A 24,839-nucleotide genomic window follows, 5' to 3' on the forward strand; every position below is an offset into this window, starting at 1 on the left:
GCAAACAAACAGTAACTTCTTTCAGGTACCCCCCGGTCATTCCACTCCTGTCGGGGGACGTCTCTCTCATTTCCTACCTGTCTGGAATTCAGGTACCCCCCGGTCATTCCACTCCTGTCGGGGGACGTCTCTCTCATTTCCTACCTGTCTGGAATTCAATCACCTCAGACAACTGGGTACTACAAATTATCCAATGTGTTTACTGCCTGGAGCTTAGGGACATTCCCCGAAATATTCCTCCAAAAACACATACAATGTCACAAGAACATATCGCCCTCCTCAGGCAAGAGGTTCTAACTCTGTTGGAAAAACATGCTATAGAGACATTTCCTTTAGAATGCCAAACGACCACGGTATACTCCCTCTGCTTCCTAATTCCCAAAAAAAGACTTTTCTCTCAGGCCGATGCTAGACCTCAGAGAACTAAATCTATACATTGTCGGACCACTTTCACTTGGTCACACTCCAGCAAGTGCTCCCACTACTTCAACAAGGCGACTGTCTACCACTCTGGACTTAAAGGATGCCTATTTCCATATCCCCATACACCCTCCTCACCGCAAATACCTCAGGTTTGTGGTAGAGGGTCAGCATTATCAGTTCAAGGTCCTCCCATTCGGAGTAACTGCCGCAACCAGGGTTTTCACAAAGTGCTTGGCAGTAGTTGCAGCTCATCTACGAAGAAACAAATTCACGTTTTCCCATACCTAGACTACTGGCTCTTAAAAGCCAGCTCGCAACGAAGATGCCTACGCCACACTCAGAAAACAGTGCAACTACTGCACAAACTTGGATTCACCTGACCAAGTCTCATCTACAACCATCCAACATACAGGAGTATCTAGGAGCCACAATAAACACTCAAAAAGCTCTGGCATGTCACATCCGAGCCAGAATCCGCAACATGCAGACTCTAATCTCTCAGTTTCGGCCCCAACACTCATTACCAGCTCTAATGTTCATGCAATTACCAGGCATGATGGCATCTTGCATCCTTATCGTACCTTACACAATACTTCAAATGCATCCTCTCCAAGAATGTTTAGCATGTCAATGGAACCAGGCTCGGGGTCAGTTATCAGATCTGGTGTTGGTGGACGGCCGTGCCCATCGCTCTCTGCAGTGGTGGAATACCCAAAACCTTTCAAAAGGGCGTCCCTTCATCGACCCGGTTCCACACATAGTACTAACAGCGGGTGCATTGCTCACTGGCTGGGGAGTTCATGTCCAAAAACATACCAGTCAGGGCATGTGGACTCTGCAACAAAAGCAGCTCCACATAAGCCATCTAGAGCTGCTAGTGATTTTTCTAGCGCCCAAAGCGGTTTAACTTCATCTAGTAGGCAAAGCTGTCTTAATACGTACAGACAACATGACAGCAGAGTACTACATACAAAAACAGGGACGAATACAATTTCTCCAGCTGTCACAACTAGCTCAAACCATCTGGAGATGGGCGATAAGTCACAAAATGTATCTCCTTGCAGAACACCTTCCAGGAGTTAACAACCAAATTGCAGATCTGCTCAGTCGTTAACGACACCTGATCCACAAATGGGAACTCCACCCTCAGGTTCCCCTCCCATTCTTTCAAATGTGGGGCTTCCCAGAGATAGATCTGTTTGTCACACACCTAAACGCAAAATGCTGAAGCTTCGCATCCAGGTATCCACACATGGACATCCCTTTTTACTACTCTTACTAACTCCATTATAACCCTCTGCGGCAAAACAATCTGGAGATAGAGTCGATGCCCATGCACACTATCATCGAAAGGAGGAGTCACCTACCTCGTTACTGGAAAGACAAAGTGCAAACATCCGGACCCAACACCAGATGGCGAGCTATGTGTGGTCAGTCTGTGTGGGTTTGAGTTGTGCAAGCCACCAGCTGTGGTCCCATGTAGAAGGGAAATGCTACTTACCACAGTATGCATCAGTTCTTGGCATGTAGAGCTGTAGAGTCACATGTTGTGCAGAGCTCGCCATCTGGTGTTGGGTCCGGATGTTTGCACTGTCTTTCCAGTAACGAGGTAAGTGACTCCTCCTTTCGAAGATAGGGTGCATGGGCATCGACTCTATCTCCAGATTGTTTTGCCGCAGAGGGTTATGATGGAGTTAGAGTAGTAAAAAGGGATGTCCATGTGTAGTATATCTAAGTAAGATAGTACTGCAACAGGTATAGGTACCCGATGAGGCGGGCGGGCGTGTGTGACTCTACAGCTCTACATGCCAAGAACTGATGCATACTGTGGTAAGTAGCATTTTCCTTCTACATGGGACCACAGCTGGTGGCTTGCACAACTCAAACCCACACAGACTGACCACACACGCAATCTTGCCATCATCCTTGACAGCCAACTGCCCATGAAACGACAAGTTAATGCAGTCGCCTCCTCCTGCTTCTACACACTTTACATTTTCTGCAGGATCTTCAGATGGAGTCCAGCAAACTTCAGAAAGACTGTCAGCCAGGCCCTCGTCACCAGCTGCCTTGACTACAGCAACGCCCTCTACGCCGACATCTCCACCCAGCTCCTCAGAAGATTCCAGACCATACAGATCGCTGCAGTCAGACTCATCCTGGGCCTCCCCAAATGAACACACATCATGCTCCCCACCTGAGAGACCTCCTCTGGCTCCCCAACCAGAAAGATGGCAGTTAAAAATTCTCATGCACGCGTATAAAGCCCTCCATGACCTAGGACCTGCCTACCTCAACCGCCGACTGAACTTCCACAACCTGCTAGACACCTGTATTCCTCTTCACTCGCCCTCACACCCACTCCCCACAACCATCACAGCAGTGGCCACTACTCTCCTCCATCGCTGCCTCGATCTGGAAAGACCTTTCCCTCCAGCTTTGTACAGCCCCCTCTCTGACAGACTTCCGGAAGAGACTCGAGACCTGGCTCTTCAACTGAGACACAGTGCTCAGATAACCCTGGAGGTGACAGTGTTGCGCTTTACAAATACTGTTTGATTGACACCTTGACAGCACCTCTTTTTGATCAATTCAGCTGTATGCTGATCTCACGTTTGCGCTTTACATAGTCAACCACTTTCCCTACAGCCCTGAATGCCATTGGCTATCCAAGACCTCAAAGTGTAACTTTTCACACATACATGCAAATGAAGTTTTGTACACCTTGACAACTACAAAACTCTGTGCTGACCTCTGACTTTGATTCTATGCAATCTGTAAACTAGATTTACATCATTGCCTTCTCCACACTGCACACTCAGAAACTCATACATACCTTAAACTCTGTGTTCTACTCCCCATCCCCTATGAAGAAGACATGCAATCTAATGATATGCTTCTTAGATTTCAGCTAAATTCTTATCCGTCAGAAACACACTATGGGAAGAGTCTTAAGGGTCCTCCTCCATGGGCTTGCTCCTTGTTTCTTCCTCCTATCCATGCTGCTCACATTGATACTTTCACTCCTACCTCTTCTACCAAAGTGTCTCTCTGCCAAATTCTCAATTTTCCATCAGCCCCTTATCTTTTTCAATTGAAAGCCACTAACCCAATCCTTGAGTATCCTGCCTTGTCTCGCTTCTCGAACCACATTATTTCCCCTCTGTAACCTCTACATATTCTTTTAAACCTGCATTTGTCTTGTAGCTGCAAATAAACCAAGTGCTAATTCCTTTGTCAATACCCCTACTGTCAAAAATTCTTGAATGTTTGGTATTAAATCTAAATACTTTGCCTCCTTCTGTGTACTAAATCCACTGACAACTTTCTCTTTGTACTTCTTTCAATGCTGTAACTTCCTGCTTCCAGCACATTCCCCTTCTGATTGTGCTATCCCTCCCAGGCTCTTTCTTTGGGTATTTCCTGTTTACCCGCCATAGCACATGCATTTGTGACGTCTCCTTTGCTTTCTCGTACGACACCCAAATCTTTTTTTATATTCCCCGAGGTCTCTTCTACAAACAAATATTGGTGACTGTCCTCAAACTGTGAACAGCTCTCGGCTCTTTGAACTACCCCCAAAACTGAAATCCTTTATTTTCTTTCCTCAGTAGCTCCAATTTCTTTCCTTGTGTCGGTTTCCTTCACTCTGCAAGCCTTAGTACAGTATCCAACAACCATGAACTGTGTTGATCTGTTCAATTGCTAATAGGTTAGAGCCACTACTAAACACTGGAAACATTTTACTTTCATTACATACCCAACACCATGCTGCTTGATTAAATATCATAAACACTCTATAGTGTAAAGTGACCCTGTTAATGTTGTACACAGACCTGCTTCTTCCCTCCTTTACCAAATACCTTTTACAACCAGCCTACATTCTGTCAAACTTCACCTTTTAGGTATCTCCCGACTTCCATGTTCCATTTCAAGGTTTCAGATTATTTGAATTATTTGTTTTTTTTGTCTGGTTCTGTCTTCATAAAATCACAACCACCTCTTCCTTTATGGAGTTTCAAATTAAATTTTATGTCCCATTTACTTCATCAGGAAACACAATGCCATGATTAAATCAATATCCTCTTCCTTGAACACCATCTAATGTTTGAATACATACATAATGTAGGTAGGTAGTTCCTTACACAAGATGCTACAAAGATTTATCAAGATCAAACTTCTTTTACTTTCACACTGACCTTGCACGCCTCTTCTAAATTCAACATATAACAAACTCTCTATTAACCTCTCGCAATCAAACACCAACGGGCATGATTTAAGGAGCTCCCAGGTATACACAAAAGTGCACCCAGCTTGACAAAGAACTTCAATGCTGTTATAATGGTAGCTGTTTTTGTGCAAAAATCATTCCTGTAATGCATTCTTAAAGGTTCTACCTTGTAATGTTTGCTTCTATCCGATTTCATCAGTCTACCACTCTGTGACCACTGCAGTCTGATAATATTTCTGTGTACCCCTTGATGCTATGAATAACATTTCTGTTAAAACTGCTAACAGTTAATCAATGAATAAAAGTACAGACGTTGGTCATATTGGGTCTAGCATCACTCTGATTCAGACTCTTGACAGAAACTTGGAGAAGCATCCATTTCCCTTTTTTATCTTGTGGTTGGACCTTGGGGGCGTTGATTCATGGAGAGGAGGGAGCTAGAGCTTTGATTGGGTGAAAACATTTTGAAGGTTATCTATTATGTATGTGTAATTATCTTAATAAACGTGTACTTTTCATATCCTAATTGATCTGTTTCCTTAGCTCTCTCCAAAAACCCCACCTCGCTGGGCAGAAGATCAGAAGTCCTTACTCCAGATGCTTTGTCACAGGGTGGAAGCACTTAAGGTAAAGCATAATATACATTCAAAGTAATGTGCTTTCTGTAAAGGAATTTATTATCTAAAGAAATATATAGTTACCTAAACGGCAGATAATCCTGTGCTTCATATTTACTTCATGTGCAAAGTGTGGCCTTTTCATATCACAATCCAATTACACATTTTCTGGAATTATTGCCACTATAAATGCTAAAGAACTATTTCTTAAGGGGGAAGAATTTCTGAGAGACAGAAAGGCAAGTGTAAACTGGAAATCTAATTGAAAGGAATCTAGGACCATCACATTTCTCCAATTCTTCAGAGAAACGATCACTTGAGAAAATGAGGAAGCTACCTTGGACGAGGGTACTCCTTTTGATTGATATGGCCGAGGAGTTGTATGCAACCCCCTCACTGGAAATGTCTAGTTTTCCAGATGTGTCAAAGGACTCCAGCATAGAGGAATCACCACTTCACATCTCCGTGGAGAGTGAAAGCAGTCCCTTTAAGGTGGCAGTTTGGAAGAGGACACCCCACTGAGAGGATAGTCATCCTCTGGTGGGGCATGAGTGCATGGATGTCATGCATTTTAAACTGATGGCTAGGTTAGAGGACCGCAAGGTCCAGAAGATACTCCTCCAACTGGCCTTTTTAGGTCTTGGCTAGACAGTGACTGCACTGTTGTTTACTGGTAGAGGGCTTGCAGGCCGCCTGTTACTTACCATTGGATGGCTTCAAACCAACCCTCAATTGTTTTCTTCCTGCTGGTCAGCTCTGCAGTGGCCACTTCCCTCTTCTTGCATCTGACCTTTTCCTAGTGCATGGCTCTAGTACTTGCGTCCTTACACTGCTCGCACTTTTGGGAACTATTTTTGTTGTTGTTGGGTCACTCTACAGAGTGGATCTTTCATAGCTGGCTCTGTCGTCTGCATTGTCTGTTTACTTGTTCTAGCACTATACTGGAAGACAGTAGTCATACAGAAAGCCCATTTATATGTAGTTTTGTGGATTTAAAATCTACATTTGACCTGCACCCTTGTAGTAGGCTCTAGGAGGTACCGAAACAAAATTGGATCCCTCCAGGCCTTCTAGATGTTCTAATGTGCTTGCACTCAGACACCTACGGACAGCAGGGGCAAGCTCACGAAACTGATATGAATAGAGAGAGGGGTACAACAATGGTGTGCGTTAGCCTCCACTCTTTATTTTTTTTTTTTTCCTGTACCTAACCAATGTTGTGGCCCAATAAGAGGACTGTAGGAGTGATGCACCAATGATTGCTGACCATAAGATTCATTTACTCCTATTTGCTGATGTCACCTTGCAGGTGTCCAAAACTCCGGACGATCTACAGATCTTAGTGGACCACTTTGCAGTTTTCTGTGCAGATCTGGTCTGGAAATAAACCGGAGACAAACCTAATTTATGTCCATAAACCCACAAAAAAACATTCAAAGGGTTCATCAAATTTATATGGCCGCAGTCCGGACAAAGTGTTGAATTTTGATTACTTGGGCTTTAGGCGAACATCGAATATGCGCTGGCTTAAGTCAGAAAAAGTAGCCTAAACCTGTGCCAACAAGCATCTGGGATACTGCGGCTCTATAATTCTGCAAAAACAAGGCAGGTATCGCCAGTCCTCAATATCTACCAGATTAAGACCGTAGGGAGCTCCTTATATGGAGCTGAGTTGTAGGGACACACTGGGCAAGATCATTGTTGAATCTACCCAAAAGCACACCATTGCATCCTTTGTTGTGGGACACATGTATAAAATCTATTACGGTTAAGGCTAAACTAAGACCATTCCTATACTGGCGGAGACTGAAGTCTACCCCGGCCCTTGAAGATTATTTTAGTGCTTTCAAGGAAATAGATTTGGACATGGGCAAGAGAATAAAGTGACTAACCAACTTAAAGGCATCCCTGTTACAATTGGGCTTAGAGGACTATTGGGAAAGTGACAACCAACAGAAACCCCTAGCTAGAGGTTGTGTAAAGGAAGCATACCGTGCCCACTACTGGGTACTAGAAGTAAGCGTCAAGTGTCTAGAAACCCTTACCTCAGAGTTCATGGCCCATAAAAATCACTGCGGGTTCGAAAAATGTTTTGATTTCATTATGGTTCCCACCACTAGACAATTGTATATCAAGTTTCGGTATTGCATTCTCCCTATCAACTGATTTTGAATAAAATGGAAAAGTATCTCCGATTTGAATAATGTGTGTCCAGTATGCCTTCAGGCAGACGAAACAGTACTACACTATCTATTTTTTTGCCAAGTCTATGCGCCCCAGAAGAAGCAATGAATTATGCAGATTTGTGGGCAGCTTGGAATTAGACGGCACATGTGGCACTTCGACTCTTGCACGCTGAAACTAAAGAGTCGATTGCCTGTGGCATTGCCAGATTTCTTCACTGGAGTTGGTCTATAAGAGCAAAGTCGTTGTACTAATTTTTAATGGGATGTCTTTTTTTCTTATTCCCTTCATGACGTCTGTTGGCATGACTTTTACCGTGCTGTTAGCAGATCAAACAAGGGCTATTCTGCATTTTAGATTAAATCTGTTGCCCCACCACCACCACCACCACCACTTGGTTGTATACGATGAAGTATTTATCTAGCATTTACTGTTTTAGTGTACTACTGTAATAATTGGAACATGCCAAAATGTGCACTGACTTAGTAGCCACACCATTGCATTTTTTTCATTCTAATGAGCTTCTAATGTTTTTAATGCCTTTATGGTTTTATGTATACTTTAATGGTTTTATGAACCAAAATAAAGTTTATAAAGAAAAGAAAGATAACAAAAGCAACATGCAAACTCTTGCGACACAAAAGTCACAAATATCTATTTTAGAGCCATATGTATCAAAATCGGAATTTGAAATTACCAAATTGCACATTTTACAGAATGACTATTTTGTAATCGCAGTTTCCTATGTATCATAGGAATCAGTAAAGATTTAGGGATTACTTTAAATACAAAATGAAAATTTGTGAATACCAAATAGAGATTACCTAAACATGTAACTTCAATTAGGTAAGGAGCAGCTTGATGACCTCATAATTAGGAAGTGGGTCAATCCATGCTGTTTGAAGGACCCAGAGCCAGAGGAGGGGGGAATACTGTTGTAGCAGAGTACTTTGGTGACTGTCGGAAGTGTTTATTTGTGCACTGAACTTCTCATGGCAACTGAGAAGAATGGCAAGGAGGCTGGAGGTTGCAAATGAAAATAAAAATTCAGTGAGCAAGCACTGATGGTGCTCACAGAAGAGATGTTGAAGAGCCATGATAAGCTCTTTGGAAAGAGCGCACTGAAGGTACCAGAGAGAAAAAAAAAGAAAAATATGGAAGGACATCCAGGCCAAGATCAGTGCCGTGGGTGTCACGCAGTGCTCGTTCAAAGAAATTCGCAAGCGCTGGTATGACCTACAGACGTGGGACAAGGAGAAAGTGGCAACCAGGCTTGCCAAGGAAAGGTGAACTGGCAGAGGACCATCCAGCCAGCCATCATTCACCCCTTTAGAGGAAATGGTAGAGGCAACTTTGCAGCCAGAAGCCACTGTTGGGGGTCACAGACATTGACTCCTCAGCCACATCCAATTCCAGCGAAGGTTAAATGAACAAATTGCATCATAGAAACGTTTTTTGTTACAAGATTACCAATTAGGAAGACAGTGTAAAACTTTTCATCCAAAAACATTCCAAGCCATATTTTATTTGCAACCCACCAATGCATTATGGGAGTCGTAGTTAGTAATGCAACAGTGAATATATGATAATTAATGTTGCACTATGTAGCCCAATACAAATTGTTGTAGCAAATGACGAGTAGAAACACCATGTCAGGGATTCGTTTTTTATTTCGCACAATCAGAGTAAACTGAGACACATGTACTTTCTTGGATTAAACCATGTCTTGTTCATGTCACAGAAGTACCTGCACAACATGTTGCTGAAACTGCGGAAACTGAGGAGACTCTGCCACTGTGGAAGTGTGAAAATTATGTGTTCCCATGACACGTGATCCAACCAGATACAGGACAACAGTGGTTCCACTCCCTGATTTTATTTTTTTCTTCAAAGCTGTTTTTATTAAGGTTTTACAACATACATCTGAGATAATAGCAGTGTCGCATCCCACGCAGGGGAGCCAAATAACGTAGTAATAGACTAAAGACCGCAAGAAGTGCCATGACCAGTAGAAATCCAGCTCCATCCCAAGGAAGTGGTCTAGATCAAGGGTACAGTGTCAAAACATTGTGGAGCTGGAGTGGAGGCTTCCCTAAGTCAAATCGTGAGGCAGCGTTCGTCCGAGATTGTCCCGTACTCTGTATAACAGCACATCTAATCTATAACGTGGCCGACAGGACACTGAATAAGCAGTAGGCCTTTACCATGGTACCTCAGATGAACAACAAAAGAAAAACAACTAGGAAACCACAAGGAAAAAAGAATCAAAACATCCATCTCTTAACACTCCCTGATTTTGACATAAAGGCTGATGATACTCCAACAGACATGCCTACACCACCATCTAAGGATAGACCCTCCCACAGACGTCAATCCCTTGTCCACCACCAATTAAATCCCCGTATGAGGCGTAGAGTGGCTGTAATACAGCCATCAGAGAAAGGGGACTCCTCAGCTGTATTCGGTGGTCTGGAGGCATCAATTTTAAAGGGGAAACATCCTTAACATCGCAGTCAGTACACCGCGATGCTGTTGCATCCCGATCGTTACAACGACTGCGATGTTACCACGCTATGCCTTTACAACGCAAGTCTTTACATCAACTTGCGCTAGATGGAGTGCTAACATTACAAATAGTGTAGTTTACTATCCCAACACCTTCCCTACTGTTAAGTGGACTGGAGTTGGAGTAGTAAATTACACTTTTCTAATGTTAGCACGCCATCTAGCGCAAGTCGATGTAAAGACTTGCGTTGTAATGGCATAGCATGGTAACATCCCAGTCGTTGTAAGGACCGCAATGTAACGGCACGCGTTGTACTGACTCGCGTTGTTATGTCATACATCCATTTTAAAGGTGCAGCACCTACAATGCAAGCACATGAGCTCAATGCAAAGACAGTGGGGTCACTGAATAACCACATGTGTGACATCAATGATGGTATTAAGCAACAGAACACAACAGTAGAGGAAGGATAAAAAGCCACTGCAGACAATTTCAATGAGTTGACAACTTCCACAGTAATACAGCATGATCATGTCCTACACCGTAGGTGTCGTCACCAACTAAATGGGGAGATTGAATGGGTTTACCAGATCTGTTAATTGCCTGACAAAGGCAAATGCATTGCTGTCGTGACGCGCTGTGACCATGCAACTGGAGATGGCACATTGTAGTGTAGACTTTGCAAGAGGTTTGGTGCTAGTCACAAAAACAATTGAGAACATGCAGACTACGAACATTGCATGAAACACTAATTTAGGTGTAGGGGATAGTGAGCTCTTCAGCCTCAGTAGTGTCACTGGCCCTGTGATGGAAAATAGACGTTGCAGTTCGAAACAATCTGCAGATTCAGAGGCCTCACCAAGAAGTAGTGCAGAGCTCACTGAACGGCCTAGTGTAGTGCTTGGAAGGAAAAAGTGATACGAACATGTCTGTGCTTGTTGCTTTGAGACATTACAGAACATTTGTCATGTTTATGGTGACACATTTTATTTTGCACAAATTGTACATTATGGCATAACTTATTTTTTGGGTGATGACATTTAACCTGAAGGTAAGGTAATAAATATGAAAATTAGCAGCAAGATCATAAAATGCATAGTCTCATCATTACTTTAGAAACAATTGTGCGTTTAGTCAGCACGTCTTTGTCTGCCTTCTGCTGCCCTTGAACCATCTGCTGGCTGACGGGGTGGACATTACTCATCGTCATCATCTGAATCAGGCCGGTCTAGGGGTATGCCTCTTGTAGCTATGTTGTGCAATATGGCACATGTAGCTGCAATTTTCCAGATGGTTTCAGGACTGTACAGTAGTGCACCGCCACTCTTGTGTAGACATCTGAAGCGACTCTTGAGCTGGCCAAAGGTCCTCTCTGTCACATTACGTGTGCATTTATGCGCTGCATTGTAACAGTGCTCGCTTGGAGTGGATGGATTCAAATATTGGGTGAGGATGAATGGACGCACAGTATATGCACTGTGTCCTACAATGACCAGAGCAAATAGTGATTCACTGTCATGAGTTACTGCTTCTGTACTATGTGCTAGACAGTGTAAAAGAGATTTACCTCGTAGATATTCTTCTCCAAATTCGCCACCAATTAACTGTGTGTAAATTCTACTATGGCGAAAAATGGAGGTAATGTGTGTACCACCAGGGAATCTGGCCACTATATCAGTTATGACATTTGAGGCATTGCATATCACTTGTATGTTTAATGAATGGCTACAGTTCCTATTTCTGAAGATATACTGATTTACAGAGGGAGGATATATTGCAGCATGTGTCCCATCAGTGCTGCCAAAGACGTGTGGGATTTGTGCTATCTGGTAAAATTTCTTTTTAGTGAGCTGCAAGTCCTGTGGTATGTTAGGGAATCTGATGTGTTGACTGATTCTCATGAACATTGCATCTAGAAATTCATTAAAAAAGCATGACCGTGCCCTTTGGGACACCCCTCCTACTGCAGCTATTACCCCCGGCTAGGTTCCTGAGGCTAAGAGTTGCAGAGAACAGAACACCTGCACATGGATGGGAAGAGCATTGGTCCCGCTAGTGGGACGTTGCAGCTGTGGCTGCTGTTCAGCTATTAAGTCCAATATTATTGCCAAATTTAATCTATACTACTTTTAGATTTCCTACTCAGTCGGTTTGAAAAATGTTATGTGCATTCTGAAAATGCGCTCGTTTCCTCCTCCTTCTCTGCAAACCTGCCAGGATCCTTATCCTCCTTGTCATGACTTGTAGTGCAGCCATTGTGGAAAATGCTGATGCACAATGGGCCTGTTTATATAGACTACCTGATTTGAGCTGGTGGTAAATTACACATGCAAAATCCCCATTTTGCGACCATTCACAGTTTGCAAATGGTTCATACCTTGAATTTGCGATTACATAATTGCGACTCGCAATTTGCGAGTCACGATTTGGTATCACAATTTTTGGGAATTGCAAATTTTGCGGTACCCAAATTTTGGGCTGCGAATGCCTTTCATACATTTGGAAAGGCTATTTTGCATTCGCAAACTGTCATATTTTACAATTTGCACCGTTTTACATCCTCAAAATAGTTTGATACATATGGGCCCTAGTGCTTTAATATTGAGAAAACAAGCTCTGCTGCCTGGAAGAAGGAGTAAGTTGTTTGATAATTTTGTATAGACCCGGGAAGATTAAGTGATTTACCCTGAGTCACAGGATTTTGAGACGGCGCTGAGACTCAGTCAGTCATATTCACTTTATTTGGGTAATAAAAACCATAAAAGTACACTAAAACATCTTATACAAAGACTCAAACCAGGTTCTCGATCTCCAAAGTCGGCAACTTTGGCCGTTGCACCAAATCCTCTCCCCTGGCTTTCTGGCAGATATCAGATGGCAGATAAATAGGTTTACATTGCTGACAGTATTTATTTTGGCACTAGGAAGTTTGCATTTAAATCTATCCCCTCCTGCACCATCCCATCCCTTTTTCTTCTTCTCCTGTCCGCGATCCCTTCCCTGTCTACTCCACAAAATTCCACTACATGCTTCACAGTGCCACTACACATAATTCAACCCCACTCAATACCACATAATCACATTACACATAATTCAACTCCGCATAATTCAACCCAATGCCTCACTATTAAGTGCCATGCAATTCAGCAACACACAAATCCACACCACAAAATTCCACTACAACCCACACATTTCAACATCTCACAATTCCACATCACACAATTCAGCTCCACATCACTCCACACCACATAATTTCATCCAGCAAATTTAACTTCACATATTTCCATTCCGCCTAATGCCACATAATTCCACTTCACATATCACTACATGCAACATAATTCCACTCCACTCCAATCCATATACTTACACTCATTGCAGCACTAATAAACTCCAGATAATTCCATTACATATAATTCCACTCCAACCTACATAATTCCACTTCACATAATTACACCCTACATATATCCAAAACACATAATTGCACTCCAAAAAATTACACACATAAGACGATCCCACACCACACAATTCAACACCATGCAATTCCACAGAAAATAATTACACTTCTCGTAATACCACTTCACACCACATAATTCAACTCTACACGGTATAGTTCAACTCCACATAATTACACTCCACACAAATCCACTCCATGCCACATAGCAGCACTCCACATAAATGCACTCCACACCATGCCACATAAATTCCCTTGTCATAATTTCACTCAACGCCACAAAATTCCTCAGCACAGAATACAATTAAACACACTTCCTTTCCACAACACATAATTCCACACCACAACACATAATTCTACTCCACACCACATACATTCAATCCATGTAATTTCACTCAGTCACTCCACGACGCACCGCACCACTCCACATAATTACACTCCATGATACACAGTCCCACTCTACATAACTACACAACACATACATCCACTCCACTCCATAACACATGGCTAACTGACATTGACTGCGTCAACTTATGTTCTAGGTCTGTCCTTTTTTCTGGCTCACGTGGTAATTGGAGACTTGCACCCTACCCCTCTTTGACACTGGGGGCAGAGTTTGCTCCTTATAGAGGTGATCCTGGAAAACAGGCTTTGGACCTGGAAGGAACCACTCCCTTAGCCTTGGGGATTTTGTAGGATTACTTCTTAGACTTGAAGTGGTCCCAACGTGCCAAATTTGGTTTCTAGTATCCTGAAAGGCGATCTCCTTGATACTTACCACAGGTTGAGTTGCTATGTTTCTCTTGTGCCAGCACATTGGGAGATGCTCACTTCTGAGGGGCTGAATGATGGGCCAGTAGAGGCTTCCCCCCCCCCCCCCCCATTTCCCTGCTAGAGTGAAGTAGGTGGTGACAGGATCTTCCAGACTCTTGGGAATGGTTTAGGTTATGTTTTGCAGCGTGAATCTTTATGGATTTACATGGTGTGCATTACTCTGCCATCTATTGGTTTAGTCCGGGATTGTCTCCTTTTAATTTCTTGGTGTCGTCCATTTGATCTTAGAAGAAGCCTACTTCTCCCCCCGCAGATGACTGAGGCCAAACAGAAGCCCAAAAGCCCCTTGGATCTAAACAAAAAGATACCATAATACGCAAACCCTCGAAACCGGCTTTGACTCTGAAAGCTGGCCTAGAGCTCAGGAAGCAGATGTTGACTGGCCAGGAAGAACTCTGTAGTGCCCAAAAAGAAGCTCCTGGTGGTTTATGTCAATGCAGAGAAGAATGTGCTAGTCATCGAAAGGAAGAGGTGATGCCCAAGGCCGAAATGGAGGCTTTATTCAAAATGGAGGTATTCTCCTTGAAGTGATGCAAGCTCCCACTGCGGCCCTCAAAGGAAAGACCAGTCAAGGTTGAAGATAAAGAACTGGAGTTCGAACTTTCGCCAACACCTGAGCTGGAGGAGGCTTTTAAAATGGAAGAGTACTTAAACAAAAGCTCCTACCACAGGCAATATTCCAAGCAGGCACCTCGGTACACTGGCAGGATGTAAACACCGATTCACCAGAGCAATATCGAATAATAGGAAAAGCAGTCATCCAGGAAAGAAAGAATTTGCATTACATGTTTAAAATGAGCTCTAGACGCTGCAGAGACCACCTGCAGCAAGCTCTGCACTGGAGCCATACTCATTACGTACACCTGGATAATGGTGTCTGGGTTCAAACTGGCAGTGCAAGCAGCAGTTGTGAACATGCTCCTCACAAGTTTTTCACTCTTTGGAACGTAAGTGGACGAGTCCCTTCAGAAAATGTAGAAGGACAATGAAACAGCAAAGTCCATGGGCACGCTGTAGTTCAGAGCATAATTAGGGGAGCAACCGCTCCACTAAGGGGAATGACTTGAAAAGGGGGTTCACAACCATCACCCTCCCATATGTCTTTTCCTCCGTAGTTACCAAGTCACATCACACTAAAAAAGTGGCAATACACAAAACAGCAGAGCCAGCACTTTCAAAGGAGGGCACTCAGAAGATGTACAGCCCCCAGCAGGACACACCAGTAAGTGACCCTACAGAACACCCCTTCCCTATTGTCAACCCCAGTAGAGGCCTAAATCAGAGAATTCCCAAGTGAATGGCACAACATCACCTCTAATAAGTGGATATTCTACTTAATCTACTAAGGATGTTGTATACAACTCTTTTAAAAAGCCATCCAATATCCAGAAACTACGAACGAGACCCCAAGGCAACAAGGACACCCTACACTTGAAAAAATGAAAGCACCTACCTGCTACATGAAAGGGCGATAGAAAATGTGCCATCTTCAGAAAGAGGATAAGAAATACTCACCTACTTCCTAGTGCCCAAAGCAGACATGTCCTTAAGGCCCGTCCTGGCTCTCAGGGCCCTGAACAGGTACACCAAGACACAAAAGTTTCAGATAACTTTTAGTTGTTCCACTCATCATGAAAGGGGACTAAATGAGAACAGTCGGGGCGTGGTCTTGCCGTGCAGCAAGATGGCCGCTTGCTGAGAGGGCTCTGCCGGGCGAGTAAAAATCCACCAACAATCTTGACCTGCACGAGACCGCCTGTAACTATCCAGCGCTGCACGTTGTGTACGAGATCCGTGCGGCCTGTGCGCCGAGAAAAAGTCACGAGAAAGATGTCCGCAGTGCTGAGCTCCGACTGCCGTGGGAGACCGAGAGGTGGGCACTGTTGGGCCTGGTGCACGAGGCAAAGCCCCGCCTTTTACGTAGCCTCGAGATCCGGCGTTTCAAGTGGCAAGCGGAAGACCACGCAGCATTCTGGCCGGAACTGAGATGCATGCGGAGTGTCCCCGGCAAAGCAAGTAAGGGGGAGGACAAGGAGTGTAGTGTAGTTCCTATTTCCCTTATAGGCTCTGCGCATTGGAATAATATACACTATAGTTCTGTGCATAGGACTGAGGTCAGTATGCTCCTATCGAGTATATTAAACTTAATTACTTGTGTGCCAGCTAACTCAGAGGTCACTAGAAACTTCTCGAATGAACAAGAAGGGATTAGTTTCTGACAACTGCATAAACATGACAACTTTTTTTCCTTTCAGAATCGGAACATGTCTCAGAATCGTGGAAACAATAGATAACAGTTTCACTCAGTCAATTGTGCATGCTTAGTTTCTTCAGAGTTGCACAGAAAATAGGAAGACGGGCGTTTTCAATAAAAAAGGATTTATTGAAGAGTCTTAGTTCTCGTGTAAGAGATATGAGCTGTCACGATCATTAGACAGTAAGCAAGATATAATATGCACAACGTCAGCAGTAAGAAGTAAAACTGCAACAACATTGTCTTTTAGCTATGTCCTATATCTATATACAAACACATAAATACACAGGCTAAAAGTGGATACTCATCTGGTGCTTCTAAATAATTCTACCCCAGTGTACTTAACTTAAATGTAGTGCGAGGTAGGAAGTAGGTGCTGATTTAAGCTATAGTTGGTCTGAGCTTAAGTTAGTATTTTATATGAGATGCCAAGAATTTCCTTAGGTTCTAGTCAGCTCCATACCTTAGAATGAGAGAGGTGGGAATCTCTTTCCAGATCGCGAACTCGAACACCCCGCAAGGGGGGTTTGGAACACTGGAAGCTGGAATCTCTGCATGCAGGGAAGACAGCGTCTGTTCAGTGTGTCAGGCGGGGACTCGAACTCCTTCAGGACTTGCCGTGGCAAGCCGTATAGCCGAGCTGTGCCATGCCGTGAATTGCTAGGGCAAGTGAAGGTATGTTTATACCTGGAAGGTGTCTAGGAATGCTAGCATTGATGTAAAGTCGGGCAGAGGAAGACGTCATGAATGAACCCCTAAGTAATAGTAGTTCATGCATAATAGGTGAGTTCTTGGAGAAATCAATAATCCCAGCATGGAAAATCCCAACGGCTTAAGGGTCTGGTTTCTAAGAACTCGTTGTGACGTGGGATGGACGGATGTAGGTGACCATGCCTGTATTTGGATCTGCATGGCCAATGCCTAAATAAGGTCTGGAATATTCTGCCTAAATAAGGAGAAGTCGAATTGTGCCTACATAATGACATGACTCAGTAGACCTATATACAGGTATCTAAAGCGACACACAACACCCACTCCACTTTTGATAGAACATTACTAAATGCTAAACATGATAAATATGTAAAAATAGAGTATCACATGATTTAGTAAAAACATATCTAAAAGCATAAAAACAGACTCTAAAAACAGTGGGTATGCATTAAAATGCAATAGCGCTGTACATAATTAAAGCAAGTCTCATTCGAAGCAAACATATTACATCGATCGCTAAATGAATGAGCACAAGTATATACATATATACATACAATGAAATGGTTCAATGGTACAGAAAGCAAAAACAAACCATTTCATGTCATGATTACATTGGTGTTAAAAAAAAAATGTATATAAGATGACAACGTGTGCCTTCGAAGTGTTCAAGCAAATCTATTCTGTATGAATAGTTCTACTATAAGCAGAGTCCATGAGCCAAAAAAAGAAAAAATGATAAAGCGATACAATGAAAAAGTTCCAAGCTTTGTCTTTTGTGTTTAGAAAAATGAAGGCCAAATTCAGGGATTGTCTGGTACAATGTGAGCTAAATCAAAAGTTAGTGGAAGGTGTCGGAGGGAACATGTAATCCTCCAATCCTGTAGACAAGAAGTCGTCCACCGATATTGGTGACAGGTCAAATACCTAATTTAGAAGATTAACTGCACATAGATGTGGAACATAGTCAGTAGCAGTATTCGATGTTACCTGTGTGCCTGTTGATCCGACTCGTACCTCAGCAGTAGCATGTCGCGTCTGTGAGATCTCAATGAATGCCGTCATCAGGATTGGTAGCCGTTGAGGACAACACAGAGCATGGGCCGTTATCGGGTCCAGCAGAGTATCGATATCCGTAGGCATGACTGATGTAAGTGTCAGACATATGTCTAGCACGCATTCTTCACTGCAAAGTAGGCAGAGCAGAACAGGTAAGATGTAATCCTGCCAGATTGGTCTGAATGACAGAAACCACGTGGCGTTCAGTTCTCGTAGACGAGGTAAACCCAGTAGTTGTACTATGCGCTCACAAAACCTCCTCACTAAGAGCACTTTCTCCAAATTGCTGGGAGTGACGCTGGTGAATAGGCTTGCCATAGTGTAGCAGGAGGAATAAAAATAGGATTTCTGCAATGTGTGCTAAAAGAAGCAGCAGACCACTAAACACCGAGTACATAAAGTTTGGAATGATTCCAAGGACTGCTTGATAAGGTGTTAACATTCCCGAACATATGGTCTTAAATACATGCACAATACCGCTCGTATCGGACATGTTTAAGATACGTCCCAACATTTCTGTGAAATGCGTAGGGCAGTTGGTACGTAAAAGAGGCTGTATCTCAGCTGACGTCCTTGGAATTTGTAGATCATAGGTTTCTTTGGCAGAGGTCAAAGGTACAGTTTTCTGTAAAAGCATGGCTTTCATTCTGCTTAGAGTATCAATTCGTATAGAAGAGATGTTCAGTGAAGGCCATAAAGGCGACTCCCTGACTGTATCTATTTGGGGGAACAAGACTTGCATATAGCAAGTGACCGTGGAAGTAACTGTTACTAGATATGGGACACCTGGCAACATGCCACAACAGCTCTGATCATTCAACATGAGGTAACTCACATTTGAAAGTTGTCCAAACGTTGGATTAATCACAGCGGCCGGTGAACCTTGCAGGTGGCAGGATAAATTTGAAATGGAACCACTACAGGCCCCGTGTAAACTAATATCACGACATATGAGTGAACCGCTCAGTGCATTTTCACAGTGTGTACCGCTAATAAACACTTCACGCCCCCCACTCCAACATCTGTGTGTGTATGGCAAATCCAAGGATGTCTTGATGTATTCTTTACCCAACCTTTCATATTTGCCCGCTGGTATGTATTTGAGGCAATACTGAAAATGGAAGGTTGTAACAGGCAGAGTTATTTTGCCATGAATTATCCATTCAGTAGCGGGGTTTTCTGCTAACTTTAATGGAATTTTTTCCAGTTTTTCAATGCTCAGCATTGTATACTTGGCTCCCCTTTGTGCCAGTTTGATCTGTTTATCAGTGAGATTGTATTCTGAAAACAGCGACGTGTTGATGAAACGCCAAGGCACATAGCCTGCACGCACGTTTTGTAGCGTCCAGCCTAATGACAGAATAGAACGTAATTGAGACTGGTCTTGTTGCAACTGGACCAAATATTGTTCCACAATGTCTATTGCTGAGGATACAATGTTGCCCAATGAATATATCCTGGATGATAGTCGTTAACCCATTGTCGAATACAGTGAGAGTTTTCTCTAAATTAATACGATAATTTTCTTGTATTCTTTCTGCAGCATTTGCTTGGGTAACCTTCCATATTTCATTATAAGCAGCATAGATATCTGCATATATGAAACGTTTTTGACGCGGTTTTCTTGGTCCTAGCAAGAAATCCCTAAGGTCTGCATAGTCTTTAAGTATAGATAAGTTTTGTTTCACATCCTCTAGTGTAGATGTCTGCAGCCAGTCGAGGCATATTTTTCCTACTCTGTATGTTGTTACTACCCCTGGATGCTGTCTTTGGACATAGCGTGGGTTTGGCCTATTGATCGTGAAACCCTGTGTTCTGTTCAGGAATCTTTCTTGACAGTTGTTTGTGTCTATAAGCCAAAGCAACCATTTTCCCCATTCGGAATCTGTTCTGTTGTTTTGTAGAATTTTATGTACGTCTACCTCCTCCTGTGTAGTGCTACCACTGGCAGGTTTAGGTACTGACGGAGTGTTCATGTCTTTGATCTTGGCTAATCCGAGGCAAGACGTTTGTTGGACAGTGTCATTCAAAAACATTATCTGCTGTGGGATGATGCAGGCTCTAAACAAAGCTTCTATCCCCTGCACTTGCAAATTTTTTGTACCCCAGACAGATTTTGTGTCAATAGTTTTTCCAAAAATCGAAACCCTGTCTAGACATTTGGTCAATAAAGAATGCAGAATAAATCTGTTTTGTAGTTAACATATTTTTCTTTGCTGTCTTGTTGACATTTTTATAATAAAACGTTTTCTGGGACGGATGTATTGTACCCTGAAAAATATGGAAACTTCTTTTCAAATGTTTTTGAGCTACCCCTCGGTGGTGAAGGACAATGTTCCCATTGGTTATACAAAAATACATTTCTAAGAGTTGTAGATTTATGCAAGAAATGATTACCATACTGGTTGTAACAAAAAAGCTGTTCATAGTCTGTTGAACCCTCTAAATATTCATGGTTCGAAAATGCAGCAGACCTTTCTAGATCAGACATCATGTTTTAACAGTCTCAAAGTCCCAATCATCAGAATAGGTACTAGAGGTAATAAAGTCACTTAATGATATTTTGAATAAGTGTGGAATCTTCACAAGTTCAGACGGACCGATTATATCATAATCCGGTTTGTCCCAAACTATACCATCTTGTATGGAACGGCTGTGATGTTCACTGCTGACAAGTCTCTTGCTACACAATGGGATGATTTGTGTGGTTTCAAAAGTAAGTTCACAGTTCTGCTTTCTGTGACCAAGTGAATAGAGCTTCCCTCAGTCAACATGTTCAAAGTTATTACCAAAGCAAGCCAAAGATAAAGTTCCAGAAATAATCCATAGTTCAATCCATGGTGAAACCAGACAAGTCTTTTTCAAGTGATGAAAAGAGTCTTGTGCTTTTTGTTTAAATGTCTTTTTTGCTGGCGTCGTTTCAGGTTCGCTGGGATCCTCAGAAAACATATCAAAGTTAATGAAATAGCCAGAGGCAGTTCTGTCAATGGTTGGAATTGCTTCAGGATTCATTGAAATCTCTGGCACCAGCTGATCACATGTTACGTTGGTGTAGACAGGTGTATCAGGACGAACTGTTATTTGGGTTTCAAGAGGAACGAGCCCCATAGCATTGTTGCTTAGTCCTTCATTTCTTACTGTTGGAGTCTCAAAGGTGATGAGTCTTTCAGTTTGAACATCTTGGATAGTAGCTAGAGGAGTGTGTCTGCTACTTCGTTGGAGTCCACTTGGCCTACTATTCAGTATTGGCCACATAATGTGGTTTGATGTGGTCGATAGACACAAATCTTTTTACCAGCAAGGGGCGGCAGAAGTACTGTTCTTGATCCGTGGATTGCTAGGACAGGTACTGGTTGTCTGTAAGAAGGCCCAAATTCCTTCTTATCCGCGATCTTTTCTCTGACTAGATCCCCAAGCTTTGGGATCTAGACAGGCCTTGCTGGGATGGCTGATTTTTCCCCAGTGGTGGTCTGCTTCAGGAAGACGTTGCTTTGTTTAGTTCCTAATTCGTTTAAGTCCTGTAAAACAGCCAAACTATCTTTGATATCAAAAGGTTTATTTTCCACCACTGTGCCTGCACATGATAGATCTGGGACCCACATTCTTGTCCCAAATAGGACCTCTTATGGAGTGATTCCCCCTAGAGAACTTCTTGGCAAATTGTTTAAAGAGCGTTGAACCCCATAAAGATGTTTGGCCCACCCATCACCCGTCCCTAATACTCTAGCTGTTATAGACCGCTTTATGTCCCGTTGTTTTCTTTCCACAACCGAATTTCCCTCAGGATGGAATGGAGAAGAGTACCACAATGCAACGACCAAACTGGCCATGGCTTCTTTGTAAGTTAGAGATATAAACGCAGGGCCCTGGTCAGAGTGTAGCGTGTCAATTGCGTATGTGCCGATAAAGACTTGCAAATCTTTTATAACAGTTAGAGTGTTAGCCGAGCGCTGAGGCCACATCCATAGGAACCTTGAGCACGAATCCACTGCGACCATGATATATTTATAGTTTCCATCCCTTTGCAAGGGACCGCAGTGATCCAGGTAAACACACACTAATGGTTTATCTGAGATTATCAGGGGCGTCTACGCAGGACGTTTCACTGTAGAGACTTTCATCTTCTGGCATATTTCACATTCAAAAACATAGTTTTTGGTCTGTTTCCTAATGCCGTGCCACCAATATCTCTGTTTTAATAATGATACTGTGGCGGAAACACCTGCATGGGCAGAGGCTATCCCTTCATGTGCTGCTAGGATTAGTCCTAGTCTATGTTCCATGTTTGGAATTACCCTATCCCCCACTCCAGGGATTCGAGCAAACGGAACATTGTTCGCATCAATTATGTATGAGTATTTGAGTGGAAACCTTTTAGGTAACGCTGCGCCACTGCTTTTGCTTGAAGCATTGACAGCCAGTAATATCTCGCTGTCTATTTTCGTTTTTGAACGAGTGATCACAGCTACGGAAGCCGTTTGCACAGCCCCCTTCGCGGCTTCATCAGCCAATGAATTCCCTGCAAAGTGAATGCCATCACGTTAATGACTCAGCGTGTGTATCACGTGAGTGTTTTGTAGTCCATCCCTCAACTGAACTACTTGTTCCCAAAGCGTCTTATGCTTAATTGTGCCACCTTTTGCATCTTTGAAACCATTTTGAAGCCAATTCTGTAAATATTCATTATATGATTGTACACAGTAAAAGGAATCACACACTATAAGTGTGGGGAATTCGCGATCCGTATTTTCAAGTGCCAATTTGAATGCTTGTAGTTCAGCTCACTGAGCTCTACAGTCTCCTAGAGACTGTGTTTTTGTAACCATTGGTCGGAATTTACCATCGCGCATACGACCTTTAACGATCGCTCATGCTGCACTGTAAACTTGCTTACTCCCGGTAGCGGGTTGTGCTGATCCGTCAGTATAAATTATACATTCGTACTAATCAAGAGGGAGAATCTCAATAGGCAGAGGACATTCTAGTTCATATTGCAGACATGCTTGAGTTTTCAAATAAGGATCAAAAACATATTCAACATCTGTTGCAGCAAGAGAATTAACCCATTGTATCCATCTTGGATGTAAAGCTTTTGCATTCGGAATGCTCGCTTTTGTAACTGCCTCTAAGGCTGGTACTGGAGTCACGACAATAATGCGATTCCACTGAGCTAGAGCTCTTTCTTTTGCGACAGCGGTTTGAACTGCTGTCAGAATTTTTTCTGTTGAAGTGAAGCGCATTTCCGCTTGTGTGTACAAATGAGATTTGTATGCAATTGGTACTTTTTCACCTTCATTAAACGTTAAGTAGGTGAATCCTCATTGACCCAGTATTATTCGGATCACTAAGTTACGTTTATTTATGCGTGTTTGTTGCTAACATGTTAGCTTGTATTTAACGCAGGATATTTTTGTGTTCCTGTGTCCAATTTTGGATTTTGAAATCAGTTTTGATTAGTTCCTAGAGGGGTTTAACCCTTTCTGCATAATTTAGAGTGTAAGTTCTTCCAAAATTCAGGAAACCTAGAATCGACTACGTTTTTCAGCGTTTTTGGAGGTTGGAGCAGCCCACATTTCTCTAAAAAGTTTGCTGCCAGGCTTTTGCCTTCACTTGAAAGTTCCTATCCTAGAAAAAGGACATTGACATGGGCAATTCTTGATTTTTTTTAAATTAAATTTGTAGCCCTCAGAGGCAGATCCCAGCGTTATGGTATTTACCCTGTTCAAGTGCCTATCCAGGTCATAGTCTGTTAAGTATATGTTATCGACATATGACAATGTCTCATCATCATAAATTTGTAATAACTCTGTTACTCTTGCTGAGAATAACCCCAGGCTGTTCTTGAACCCTTGTGGGAGTCGACAAAAGTGACGCTGGGTCCCCATTATTGTGAAAGTTGTCAAGTACCTACTTTCAGGTGCTATGTTCTGACAAAAGAAACCATTTGAAATATCCAATGTGGTTTTATATTTTTTACGCACAATGTTATTCATTAATGCTGTACTGTGTGCATTTTGCACAGCAAATGTTTTAGTACAAGTGTTCAGGTGTCTGTAATCCAAAACTAGACGATATGTGTTGTCTGGTTTTGCAACAGGAAACAAAGGATTGTTCATTGATGGGGTGCATGTTTCAATCACCCCTTGATATTCAAGTTGATCTAAGATCTCCCTGACCTGTCTTTTTAGCTTCTTGCTTAATAGGGGACTGCCTTTGTGCAGTTGGTTGAGTTTTTAATTGGATTTTATGGTGAGGTGAGTCCTCATCCCATCCGACATGATTTTTATATAATGCAGGAGCTTGGGCAACTGGCCATTTCCTGACATAAGTATATTTTAGATGTACTGGAACATGGTTGTAGAAAGCTGGCATAATGATGTCTTCACCATGTGGGCACTCCCTGAGAAATTGTGGTGGCCGGTCTTTTTCTGCTAGAAGTATGTCATAATCCCTTGAAAGCTTCTCCCAAAAGAGTGGTTTCACTTTTCTTGGTATATCTCCCTCCTTCTGGAGTGTTATTTCGTATAACTTTTGTGGCGAACTAACCCTGGTGTCTACCGTTTCAACTGTAA

The 24,839-nt window shown here is 42.7% G+C and overlaps 1 protein-coding gene across 1 annotated transcript in view; it reads left to right on the top strand.

Annotated features, from left to right (window-relative positions):
* The window catches only part of RGPD4 (RANBP2 like and GRIP domain containing 4), a 795,990-nt gene that overhangs the window by 368,912 nt on the left and 402,239 nt on the right, over window positions 1–24,839 (top strand). Inside the window, exon 17 of the mRNA XM_085622637.1 lies at window positions 5,198–5,281. Within this exon, the coding sequence (XP_085478763.1) occupies window positions 5,198–5,281 (84 nt within the window). The remainder of the gene's footprint in view (window positions 1–5,197; window positions 5,282–24,839) is intronic.

Source organism: Triturus cristatus, chromosome 8, assembly GCF_964204655.1.
Source record: "Triturus cristatus chromosome 8, aTriCri1.1, whole genome shotgun sequence".
NCBI classification, from domain to species: Eukaryota; Metazoa; Chordata; class Amphibia; order Caudata; family Salamandridae; genus Triturus; species Triturus cristatus.